The following is a 12,763-nucleotide window of genomic DNA, read 5'->3' on the forward strand; positions in this document are numbered from 1 at the left end:
AGTTTGTCTGTCTTATATATCGTAGCTTCAGTGCCTTCAACACTGTCCAGAATATAGTATGTTTGTTGAATGATTTGATAAATAAATCAATAGATCATAGACAGTCCAGGAGTATATCTTCACCACTAAACTGAAAGGAGACTCAGGCCAGCCGTGCCAAGCGGCCGAGGAGGGTAGAGCAGTGGTAGGAGCTCCAACCCCAACGTCAGGTAGACTGGGGTTCAGGTATCTGCTCTGGACATAGTAGTGTAACCAGGGGGACCTTCCCAGACCGCACTGTGCCCCAACAGCCCCTCCCTGTTCAATGGGGACAGTGACGCTATCTCATTGGCTTGTTTGGAGAATTAAAGAAGATAATCTGTATACCTTGAGGTCCAAGGCCCTAGTTTAGTCCAATAAATGTAACCTCCAAGCAAACAAAATAATATCATAGCTCTTAAGAGCCAGGCTGGGGGGAGGGGGGTGGGAAGAGACAGAAGGGGAGCTCGAAATTTGTAGATTCTGACAGGTATATATAGAATAAATAAACAAGATTACCCTGTATAGCACAGGGAAATATATACAAGATCTGGTGGTAGCTCACTGTGAAAAAGTATGTGACAATGAGTATGCGTATATTTATGTATGACTGAAAAATGTGCTCTACACTGGAAATTGACATGATATTGTAAGCTGACTATAAGTCAATAAACAAAACAAAACAAAAAAACCAGATTCCTCCTTAAAAAAAAAAGAGCCAAAGCAACGAAATGCTAGAAGTCAGTCAAAGAAATGTTCCTGGTATCACCCGCACGAGGAAGCCAGTCTGAGGCCAAGTCACTGCACAGCCGTTCAGCGTTGCCCTCTGCCCCGATTGTACCTGAGAGCATTTTTCAGCAATCCTCTTGCCTGAAACTCTCTGGCTCAGAACCTGCTGCTCCCCTGGAAACCGGACCTGCGACACCCTTGAAGTCCAAACATCCGTCCCCTGACGCAGTGGTCACCCCAGGGCCACAGGCCCACCCGCCACCGGGCCAGCAGCCAGATCAGGTCCCTGTCTGCTCCGAGGCCAAATCAGTGGGGCACCAAAGAGGGTCTTGGATCAAAGGAATAAAAGCAAACCCCCCGCCCTTCTGAATCTGAAACGTTGAATTATATTCCAGGATAGGCAGCATTTGGGGAGGAGGCCCTGAGTTAACTGAATGATGAACGGAAAAGGGTATTTAGGGTGAAAATCTGGGCGAGCAGAACACAGACAGCGGAGCTGATCCTCGCTACAATGTAAGGGCTTTCTGCCCACTTTGCTCACTGCTGTGTCTCGTCAGCATCTGGCATTAGGAAGTGCTCGATAAGCACTGAGTCAACCGACAGAGTCTGATGTGGGGGGCAGGGGGGTGCAGGGAAGGAGGCAAAGCTGAAGCAACATGAAAGACGTAACTTAATCCAAGTCCCAGAGAAAGAAAGAGTGAGGCTGTGAAGCTGGGTGGCTCAGATCCTGAGCTGTGGCCACAGGCGGACCTGAGGTCAAGTCCAGCTTTGCTCCTTACGGCTCTATGACAGCCGGCAGCTCGGAACCTCTCACACTTGTTTCCTTATCCATGAGACGGTGACTCTGCAGGTTACATAAAATGGCTTAGTGAAGTACCTGCACGCAGCAGACACTCGGTCCTCTGTTCATAAGCAAGCACGTGCGGTACACAGACGCTCATGCAGACACATTCGACAATGTCAAGGGACTCAAGGGTGACAGTGTGGAAGACGTACTGGGTCCTCCGGAGGAAGGAGTGTGATGTCTTGTCCGTTGTAAAAGGTTAGAAAACGTTCTAGCTTTAAGGATGACAAGCAATGTATTCTGGCCAATAGAGCCTGTGAAGGAACTCGAAAGGCTACACCAGCCCACTAATTTAAGTCCTAACCATATTATTAATTTTATAGTCACTTAAGCAAATAAATGTTTCAAAACACACTTTGGAGAACAGCAAAAACTGGGACACAAGATTAGCTGTGGCATCCGGCCACCACGGTGTATGAGCTACAGAATCTGCCTCTGACTCCAGCCTCTTACAGAATATGGGATGGATGTGGGACGTGCTGGGGAGAGCCATTGCTTTCACACAAATTCTTCAGTTATAGGAAATTGTTTGAAATCAGACAGAACAATACAAGTTTCCTTTGTGCCCCCTTTATGCTGTGATGGACAGAAATCATGGTGCACTTACTCAGAGGTAATGTTCTGCCTTCCACGGCAGCATTATGGACGGTCTGCACATTGTGGTTTTCTCTCCTCTCTCATGAAATAGTAGCCACGAGATCTTGGCAGAACTGCCCCTCACTTCACCCTACTCCCCTGGGCACAGTCGCTGACTTAGGTCTCCCAGGCCGAGGTCTGTGGTTGTCCTCTGACAACAGGATGGGTCAGGGTTGGCCAATCAGGGCAAAGCTAAGGACTCTTCCTCTGAATACAAACAAGAGGAACCAGCTTTGAGCAGAAGCCCTGGCTACAGGTGTACAGTCAGAGAATAGAGAATAAAACTAAGTCACTGAGGTTTGGACCAACTTCTATTCCTGAAATCTGCATACTTCTCAGATTTTCAGGTATACAACCGAAAAAGGTTTAAAATGGATCTTGTGTTACATACAACCCAAAACTTTAAGTAATATATGCCCATCAGAGAAAGGAAATGTATATATATTTCCAAACTTGTCTCTGACTTCCTGCATTTCATACCTGCCCCAGATTCCTTGTAGGGGCGTACATAATCGAGGTAGACGGCCTTCCTGAAGCAAAATGACTTCCTTTCACATCATCTAAAGTCAGATCTGAGTCCGGATTCTGCAAGCTTGTTTGTATGTGAGCACTGCACATTCTGACTGACTTGATGAATGGTGATTAAGTAGTAAAAAAGCTCAGAAGGTCACACAGAATGTGAATTGGATCTGGCAGCTGCCTGGTTGGTCCAGTGTCAATGAGGCAATCAGACAGGCAAAGACCTTAACGTCCACTGGCCAATGAATGGGTCAGCGGAAATTCAGCCTCTACAGGGCCAACCTCAAAAGGCTTCTCTTCCTTGCCTGTCATCAAGAAAGAGCAGAGGGGTTTGTTTAAGGAGGTGTGGGATGAAGTTTATCAGTGAATTTACCTGCCCGTTTCTACCGGTCCATCTTGTTGGTTTCAAGCAATTAGCAAGCAGCACTTAATGATCAATGTCCCTGAATTAAAGCTACAAAGTAGGTTTCCTTCTCCTAGTGAGAGATTCCATCAGAATCACCCAGGTGCCCAAATCTGGATTAAAATAAATATGAAGATGGGGACACTAGGATAATTCTAGTAGCTTTTAAAGGTCTGTTCTTAGAAAGCCCAGACTGTTCTGAGCTGGGAGGTCTTCAGCCATATTGAATGATACCCCCAAAATCTATCATATTTGGAAATAACATTTGCTATAAATAACTTATGTCTTAGTGTAATTACAATTAGCAGTGATGAATGCACTTGGAGGCCAAGCCTGGGGTATGACAAACTGCCCCCAGCTGTCATGCGGGCAGGTCTGAGGCAATGATGTGTGACTTTAATTCCGTTGAAATAATCTCATGAAACTGAAGCAACAGGATCCTCTCAACTCACCAGCATTAGCTTTAAAAGTTCCATGCAGCCAATAGGTAATATATTTGCTCTGATATTGGACACTGTTGGAAAAAAAACATGAATGTTCTACATTTTTTTAAAGGTCATAAATCTCCTCACACAAAGGAGATGAATCACAGAATTCAGTGATCAGCCAGTAGGAGGAAGAGGAACTGGAGTGTCCCTTGGGACCACTGATCACAGCACAATTAGTATGGCTGGTCTTGAGTCCCAAACCTCAACACAAGTACTAGGGTGATCTTCTAGACAGTCTCCACATTTGATGCCTAGATGTGTGACGTTGCCATGGGAGCCAGTTGCTAGGATACCTTCAAGAAGTAAGCTGACTTTGTGAAACCGTATCATATGGGTTAAAAACTAATTTATAAAACATATAAAGGGAAGAGTTTCTTTGCATTGTTAGGAAGCAACAAAGGGGACCCTGGAGATAGTTTATCCTAACCTTTCATTCATTTCATAGATTAATTTATTCAAATATTTTATTGAGCATATACTATGTGCAGGCGTTGTGATAAGTAGCAGAAGACACAGGGCATCCTTGAGACGTGCACAGGAGATGGGGACCAAGACCCTGCGAGGTTAGGAAGCTGCCCCAGGTCCACGACCTCTGAATTCATACAAGAGTCTTGAGTTCCAGTCTGGTGCTGTTGGCCCCCAAAAAACTTGTTGGGCAAGAATTAATAAGAATTAATACCTAAGGCTGGAGAAAGTGTGGAGAAAAAGAAACCCTCTTACATTGTTGGTGGGACTGTAAATTAATGCAGCCACTATGGAAAACAGCATGGAGATTCCTTAAAAAACTGAAAATAGACTTACTGTATGATCCAGCAATCCCACTCCTGGGCATGTATCCAGAGGGAAACTCTAATTTGAAAAGATACATCCACCCTAATGTTCATAGCAGCACTGTTTACAATAGCCAAGACATGGAAACAACCTAAATGTCCATCAACAGATGACTGGATAAAGAAGCTGTGGTGTATTTATACAATGGAATATTACTCAGCCATAAAAAGAATGAAATAATGCCATTTGCAGCAACATGGATGGACTTAGAGATTATCATATTGAGTGAAGTAAGTGAGACAGAGAAAGACAAATATCATATGATATTACTTATATGTGGAATCTAAAGAAAAAATGATACAAATTCTATTTACAAACCAATAGTAAACTCACAGACATAGAAAAACTATGGTGACCAAAGGGGAAAGGGTGGGGAGGGATAAATTAGGGGTTGTGGTTAACAGACACACATTACTGTATACAAAATAGATAAACAACAAGGACTTATTATATAAAACAGGGAACGATACTCAGTTTCTTGTAGTAATATCTAATGGGAAAGAATCTGAAAAGAAAATATATGTGCATGTGTAACAGAATCACTTTGCTGTACGCCTGAAACTAACACTGTAAATCAACTACACTTCAGTAAAAAAAAATTTAAAAAGAATTAATATTTAAAATGAGTTCTACAGGCTTGTTTAATTTTCATAAGAGGAAGAGAAGGACTTTCCAAGAAGCAGGCCTTCAGCGAGCTCTCTGCTGCGTGCTTGCTGGGTCTGCTTTCTCAGGAGTGTCCCAGAGGCTGGAGAGACGCATCCTGTTCCAGTCAGGCCAGGAACACTGCACAGGAGGAGCTCTGGCCGGCGGGCAGGCTCGAGTGGCCAGGGCAGCCCAGACGAGGGGTATGAAGGCTGCCCAAACGAGGGGGATGAAGGCTGCCCGGAAGGGTTGATGAGCTTTGAAGGCCGAGTAGACATTAGACAGGCCCGGGCGAGTGGGCCTTTCAGGAAATGGACACCACTGATGTAGTGAATGTGCTACTAAAAAGAGGCCTGGTGTTTTCTCAGCAGAGCCTGAGGGCCGGTGCCCGACACCTGTGGAGACCACTTTCAAACACTCAGCAACTTTGTTCCCCGGAGTTAGGGCCACTTCAGCCGACCATGTGCTCTCGCTTGGGAAACAGGGCATTGAAGTCAATCCTGGAGCAGATCTGAAAGCATGTGGTGCTGGGAGCCACGGGGACCCAAGAGGCTCAGTTATTACACCCAAAGTGCTTGTCCTGATCACAGACCCAACACGGTTTCAACTCCCTCCCTACGGCAGACCCATAAGGGTGTTGCTCCCCATGTGCCTCAGCCAGGCAGCACAGCCCCACTGTGAAGCTTTGTCTCTGCAGAGCATCCGTGTGCACCTGGGATCCCTCCCCTGCTTGGCAGGGCCCTTCTAGTCCCGTTCACAGGAGGCCTGAGGCTGGTCTGGACATCGATGGCACGGACATGCAGAGCACCCCTCTCCCAAGCCCAGCCCCTCAGAACCTCCTTTCTGTCCCACCCTGGGAGGCCTCCCCCAGCATCTTGCCCCATTGGCCCCAGTGCCACCTCCAGCCACATGGTTTTGCCTACACGACCTCCTGCTTCTGCTGCCCTGTCCTGGTCGCTGCCTGGGGCCTCAGGCAGCCAGTGAGCCAGACCAGCCTCGACATGGGCCTCTCTGACTCCCGTCTCTCTGACCTCGCTGCATCCTATGCGCTACTGCATGGAAGTCACTTATGACCTCAGATGCCTCTGGGGTGAAACACGAGGCTCCTCCCCTCCCGCATTTCACCCACTGTGAGACATCCCTGACTGCTCCGTGCATTACGATTCTGGATACTTCTAAGAAAGAAAAACAACCTGCCATTAAGCCATACTCCAATGTTTTTTAATCACTTTGTTTATAAAAAATTTTTATTCTATTAAATCTTCTTTTTATCTTCTATTAAAGATTTTTTGACTTCATTAGACATGGATTTTTATCAAAAATCACTCCTGTGCATACACGGAAATGAAATATAAATGAATGAATGAATGAATGAATGAAAATAAAGTGATTGAGATATCCCTAAACTTCTGCACCATGTATGACTCATTTAAATCATTTTCCAACTTGAGGTCATAGGTATTCATGTTTTTCTACAAAACACTGATCTCTGCACCATCAAGAGTCATGGTGCTGCAATCTCATATGGTATTTTTCTTTCTCCTTCTGGCTTACTTCACTTAGAATGACATTCTCTAGGAACATCCATGTTGCTGTAAATGGCAGTTTTTATGGCTGAATAGTATGCCATTGTGTAAGTATACTACATCTTCTTTAACCAGTCATCTGTTGATGGACATTTAGGCTGTCTCCATGTCTTGGCTATTGTAAATAGTGCTGCTATGAACATTGGAGTGCAGGTGTCTTTTTGAAGTGGGGTTCCTTCTGGATATATGACCAGAAGCAGGATTCCTGGGTCATGTGGTAAATCTATTCCTAGTCTTTCGAGGAATCTCCATACGGTTTTCCACAGAGGCTGCACCAAACTGCATTCCCACCAGCAGTGTAGGAGGGTTCCCTTTTCTTCACACCCTCTCCAGCATTTGTCATTTGTGGACTTTAGAATGCTGGCCATTCTGACTGGTGTGAGGTGATACCTCATTGTAGTTTTGATTTGCATTTCTCTGATAATTAGTGATATTGAGCATTTTTTCATGTGCCTATTGATCATTTGTATGTCTTCCTTGGAGAATTGCTTGTTTAGGTCTTGCGCCCATTTTTGGGTTGGGTTGTTTGTTTGTTTCTTATTACGTTGTATGAGCTGCTTATATATTCTGGAGATCAAGCCTTTGTCGGTTTCATTGTTTGCAAATATTTTCTCCCATTCCGTAGGTTGTTGTTTTGTTTTACTTATGGTTTCCTTTGCTGTGCAGAAGCTTGTAAGTTTCATCAGGTCCCATTTGTTTATTCTTGCTTTTATTTCTATTGCTTGAGTAAACTGTTCTAGGAGAACATTTTTGAGATGTATGTCAGATAATGTTTTGCCTATATTTTCTTCTAGGAGCTTTATGGTGTCTTTTCTTATGTTTAAGTCTTTGATCCATTTTGAGTTTATTTTTGTGTATGGTGTAAGGGAGTGTTCTAGCTTGATTTACATGCTGCTGTCCAGTTTTCCCAACACCATTTGCTGAAGAGACTGTCTGAAGAAAAAAAAAAGAACATAAATACAAAACAGAAACAGACTCATAGACATAAAATACTAACTTGTGGTTGCCAAGGGGGTGGGGGTGGGAAGGGACAGACTGGGATTTCAAAATTTCTAGATACTGACAGACATGTGCAGAATAGATAAACAAGATTATACTGTGTAGCACAGGGAAATATATACAAGATCTGGTGGTAGCTCACAGCAAAAAAAATGTGACAATGAATATATGTATGTTCATGTAGAACTGCAAAATTGTGCTCTACACTGGAATTTGACACAACATTGTAAAATGACTATAACTCAATAAAAAAATGTTTAAAAAAAAAAGAGTCAAGGTGCTGTGACATTTCTTAAGAGTTTTCCACCTTGGCCTCGGGGTCTCCTGGCAGGAGGCTGACATTCATGACACAGGTTTCAGGCCACGTGCAGCAGATGACAACTGTGTCAGGACCCACACCTATCATCAGTTAAGACCCATCCTGACTTCAGGGACTTTGATGTGCATCTTCGAATAAAGGAGAGGTCAGACCTGGTTTCTCCGCACTCCATCACTGCTGCAAAACTCACCGCAGGAAAGTCCAGGACCCTGAATGTGTCTCCTGCGTCCTTTAGACATGACACCACCCTGTGTCCATCTCCTGAGACGTCCAAGCTGTGATTTGACTCTTCCCAGCAGCCTCGTTGCTGTCAGGTCCACCCCAACGGGAGGAGGACGGCTTCAAAGCCAGACCACAGCAGGACCTGCTGTCAAGGACAATTTTCATCCTGTCAAATTCATGCCTGGATCTGTCTCAAGAGTCCCTGGAGCTGTGTGCTGAGTTAGGGTGGATCTGTACCGAGGGTTTGCAGACCCAATCCCCCCCCCTTTTTTTATAATTAATACTTCTAGACACCAAAGATGGCTGCAAAGATATCCGCCCCACCTGATCTTCTACAACTTTCTCGCTCCCTTACCACGAGATGGAGTCTAGCCCCCACGCCCCCGGAATCTGCGTGAGTCTGTCTTGTTTGTCGCCCACGGAACATGACAGCAGTGAAGCTGAGCCAAGGCTCACTGTGCCCCGCGCACCGTGACCGCAGGTGAGCGGTCTGAGCGGCCCGAGACGGCCGTGCCGTGGGAAAGCCCAGCCTGACCTGTGCGCCGGGAGCCTGCCGGCCTGCCCCCAGCTGCTCACGGCCGACCTCACTTGATCTCACCCCGGCCACGGAAGGGAAAACAACTGTGGTTATTTGGAGCTGCTACATTTGGGGATGGGATGTCATTCCCATGGAGAACAACTGGCCTGGGTCCTGAAATCCTCCCTGTGACCGCTGAGGGCACCGCCCCCAGGGAAAGGTCTGAAGGTCCGAGACTGGTGTCCCAGCCCCTCCTGCTCACAGCCCTGCTACGACTCTCTCCCCATCACCTCGGCATCACCTCTAAGTTCCCGGATGGAAAATTTAGGTAACTCACCATCTGTTGCACAGATAAGGACGGCTTTGAGTTGGCTCTAGAAGCTGAAAAATGGTCAAACATGACATTTAAGTCCTTATTTACTTCCACTCTGGCCGTCTGCTCTGGGTCTCAGTCCTGACATGGGGGGTGTCAGGGGATGGCAGGGGGGAGGTCACCCTGCTCCACTCCAGACAGCGGGGGCTGCCGGGTCTCAACATGTGGCAGGACTAGGCTTCGTGGGGCCTGAATCTTATACAACTTGGGGAATGTTCTTTAGGGAAAAAAGAAAACAGAATTAGAGAAAAACCAGAGGGCATATTGATACACGATGTAAAATCACAACAAATTACAATTTAAGAAAGCTGAAAAATACAAGGGCTGCCCCAGGAGCCCACCTACCTGTCCCTATGTCGAAGTCCCTCTACTCCGAGGCTCCTGCCCTCTGCACCTGCGCCCCTCTCCCGGCAGCCTCACCGGCTCCTGGTTCCTACCACCTCCAACAGCTGTCGGTTTCTTGCTTCATCACATGGATCTGGATTCTCCTCCGATGGCTCCATCTCTCAGTTTCAAAGACATCGTCTTTGGCTCAAACACACTCCCCCTGCACCCTGTGTTGGGGTCCAAACTCCCCGAGACCGCATTTGCCGACCCTCCTGTCTCCCTTTCCCATCTCATTCAGACCAAACCCTACACCCACGGTCCATCATCATGTCTTCTGTAACCCTCTGCCTTGCCTCTCTCCTTCCTCGCACTTCTCTCTGCGTCGTGTCCTCAGCCCCGCTGAACATGAGTGTGGGGGAGATGTGCGTGTGCACCCCCAGCCTGAGGACCTACAGTCCCACTGTACGTGGGCCCTCTCCAAGCTCAGTCGCATCCTTCTGCGTTTCTTTCATTGACTTGCCTGCCATGTCAAGACCAATGCCTGCCTCGTACCTTTTGAGGACACCACCACCCACATCCAGCAGACAGTCTTGCTTCAAGTCACCAAGAGGAGATTCCAGCCCCTTCACCCCACTGCTAATGGAGCCCCCTTCTCCTCTGCATGGCCCTGTCCTCTTCCCGAGCCCGCTCCGCCGCAGGACTGGCCCTCCCCCCGGAGGGCCCCTTAGTGCTGGGCTGTGCCCCTTCAGCCACCCTCTCCCCCTCCAGGTTATTTGTTGAAGGAACAGAAAGGCTCTAAGGCCCAGCTACAAGTCCTTCTTTACTGGCTCTTTTGTTAGGGCTGGACTAGACAGGGCTCCATTGCCTCCTTTCTGATGTCCCCAGAGGCTTAGGAAGCCCTGGAGGAGACGCACCAGGACTCAGAATTATCAAATCAAAGGTCAGCCCAAGGAGACCAAGCCATCTTCTCGCCCCTTTGCTCAGTTTCGGGAGAGGACAGGGGGTTGGTCAGGAACTTTCTGGGCTACACTGCTTTGGCCAACCCCCAGGCAAGGATGGACCACTTTCAGGGGGGAGAGAGGCCCCTTGCTCCTCTGTCCTCCCCAACAAGCACAAGCTGGGCTACACCCTGGGACTATCCTTGTGGGCAGAGACCCTCCCTGATTCAGACGCTCTTCCCCATGAAGAGACACGTATGGTGGGTGCAGGGACAAGCTACGCCCCACACGTGCGACTTCCCAGCTGAACTGAACATGGAAGGTGGGGCATCAGCTTGTGTGTGGGCCCAGATCGCTGCATGGCTGGAGGCCACCAGCTCTGTGTGGGCCAATGTTCACGGAGGAGGTAGGCTCTGAGAACCCGCTAGGGCCCTGCCTAGGATGCGCTGTGGAGTTTTGCCCCCAGTGCCTGAAGTCGCCGCGGGGCCCTGTGTTCAGAACACACTGCACATACTTCTCATTTAATCTGTTAGGATCTATCAGGCCCAGGAAAGAAAACATTCCCTTTCTCCTCCCTCCCTCCCTCCCTCCCTCCCTCTCCAGGACAAAGGCCCTGATCTCGGTATCCACGGGTCCATAGGGGGCTGCCGCTAGGGAGGAGCTGAGATCTTAAGGCCTGCGACAGAGCCAGGTTCCAGCAGTCCCAGATTCTGAAGGGCTTCCAGCAGCTGCTCCCGTGCGTTTCCAATGAAGGTATTCTCCAGGAAGGCAGGCAGGCCTCCCACGCCGTCCCGCAGGGTATACAGGGGCACCCGCACCAGGCCCAGCACCTGGGAAAGGAAGGAGGCAGGAGGCTCTGGGAACTCAGGGAGCTCGTCCCAACCAGATCCTTCTCGACCAGAGGCCTCACCACTTATGGCCCAGCAGAACCAGGCCTGAGGACGCACACCTCTGTGGAGCCTACTGGGCCCAGGTCTTTGCAGACAAGTGACCCAGGTCCTGCTATCCAGCTCCATGAACGCTGACCCTCCTACATCACTAAACCTTTGGTGGTTCCCGCCTCTGGGATGCACCAGTAGTTCTCAAAATGTGGTATCCAGACCAGCCATATCAGCACCATTTAGAAACTTCTGAAAAATGCTAATTCTCAGGTCCTTCTCTCTCTCTCCTACTGAGCCAACAATTCTGGGACTGGGGCCAGTAATCACCGTTTTGATAAGTCTCCCAGATACTTCTTGGAACGGCCAAAGTTTGAGAACGACTGCCACACACAATCTGTCCCCTACTCCCCTAGCCTAAGTGCCAAGGCTTTCCCACAAAGTATCAGGCCACATCTCCTACCCAAGAAAAACAGGGGCCTGCCATTATCAAGGAGGACAGAGAAGAAAGAGTGACTTGGAGAGGTGTGCTCTAGAAAGAAGCTGTAAAGGCCTGTAAACAGGGCAGAGGATTGAGGTCTTTGCAGGGAGACCAGGTAGGCTGTCATGAGTCGCTCAAATTAAAGACCAGGACCTCAACTACACAAGGAAATTGAGGGAGGGTGTGGGGGCGTGGTCCCGGGCTGGCCCCACCTCCAGCCCATGGTCCCGGGCCCGCGGCGCGCCCATCTCCACAGCGGTCAGCTGCTCCAGGGTCAGGCGCTTGGCGTAGAAATGCGCCACGATGCGCGGCCGGGACCCAGCGTGCGAGCTGCGGTAGTCAGCGCGCTCCACGCGGAAGGCGGCCGCGGCCTCGCCCAGCTCCTCGTCCAGCTCGCGGTTCAGCCCGTCCTCCAGGCTGCCGTCTTGCAAGTTCACGAAGCCGCCGGGGAAGCCCAAACGCCCGTCAAAGCGCATCTGCATCTGCGGGAGAGGGAAGCGGGGATGCCGGGGGCGCCCGAGGCGGTGCACCCCGGGGCGGCCGCAGGGCTAGGGCCTGCGGGAGTCGGGCGCGCCCCCTGCTCACCAGCACGGCGTAGCGTAGCGGGATGCGGCCGAAGAGCAGCCCGGGGTCCGGCGCGTAGAGCAGCGCGTGGCACGCGTGCCGCCAGCCCGGCCCCAGCTGCAGGGCCTCCGCCAGCTCCAGCCTGCGGACCCCGGCCATGCCCGACACTCCACCGTCTCGCAGGCCCAGGTGGAAAGGACGGACCGGCCTCACCCTGGACCAATCCGAGCTGGACCAATCCCTGCAGGGCCCGGGGCGGGGCTGGACGGCCAGGACCAATCCTTGCAGGGCCGGGGGCGGAACCCAGGCGAGTTGGAGAGGGGCGGGGCTCGCGGCAGCCAATCAGGGCGGGGCCTACGGCGGGGCAGTCGAGGGCGGCGGGGCACCCGGGAAGCAGGACGCTCTCCGCTGCTGGGCCTCAGGCCGGGGGCGGGGCCGGCGTCCTGGAC

General features: G+C 49.8%; 1 protein-coding gene across 1 annotated transcript; it reads right to left on the reverse strand.

Moving 5' to 3' along the window:
- Positions 1 to 10,885: 10,885 nt before the first annotated feature.
- NUDT16 (nudix hydrolase 16) lies at positions 10,886 to 12,535 on the reverse strand. The gene is made up of 3 exons (XM_072971235.1): positions 12,336 to 12,535; positions 11,963 to 12,232; positions 10,886 to 11,221 (listed from the first exon to the last, which is right to left on the reverse strand). Exons 1-3 carry the CDS (start codon positions 12,471 to 12,473, stop codon positions 11,042 to 11,044), a joined length of 588 nt encoding a protein of 195 aa, XP_072827336.1. The 5' UTR covers positions 12,474 to 12,535; the 3' UTR covers positions 10,886 to 11,041.
- Between the last annotated feature and the right edge of the window lie 228 nt (positions 12,536 to 12,763).

The sequence above is a fragment of the Vicugna pacos genome, chromosome 1, assembly GCF_048564905.1.
Source record: "Vicugna pacos chromosome 1, VicPac4, whole genome shotgun sequence".
Lineage (NCBI taxonomy): Eukaryota > Metazoa > Chordata > Mammalia > Artiodactyla > Camelidae > Vicugna > Vicugna pacos.

Excerpts from the sequence above, each read along its gene's own strand:
- NUDT16 (XM_072971235.1), bottom strand. The coding sequence starts at position 12,473 with ATGGCCGGGGTCCGCAGGCTGGAGCTGGCGGAGGCCCTGCAGCTGGGG. Across the intron at positions 12,233-12,335 it reads CGCTACGCTACGCCGTGCTG|ATGCAGATGCGCTTTGACGG; the intron begins GTGAGCAGGGGG and ends CCTCTCCCGCAG. Across the intron at positions 11,222-11,962 it reads CCCGGGACCATGGGCTGGAG|GTGCTGGGCCTGGTGCGGGT; the intron begins GTGGGGCCAGCC and ends TTCCTTTCCCAG.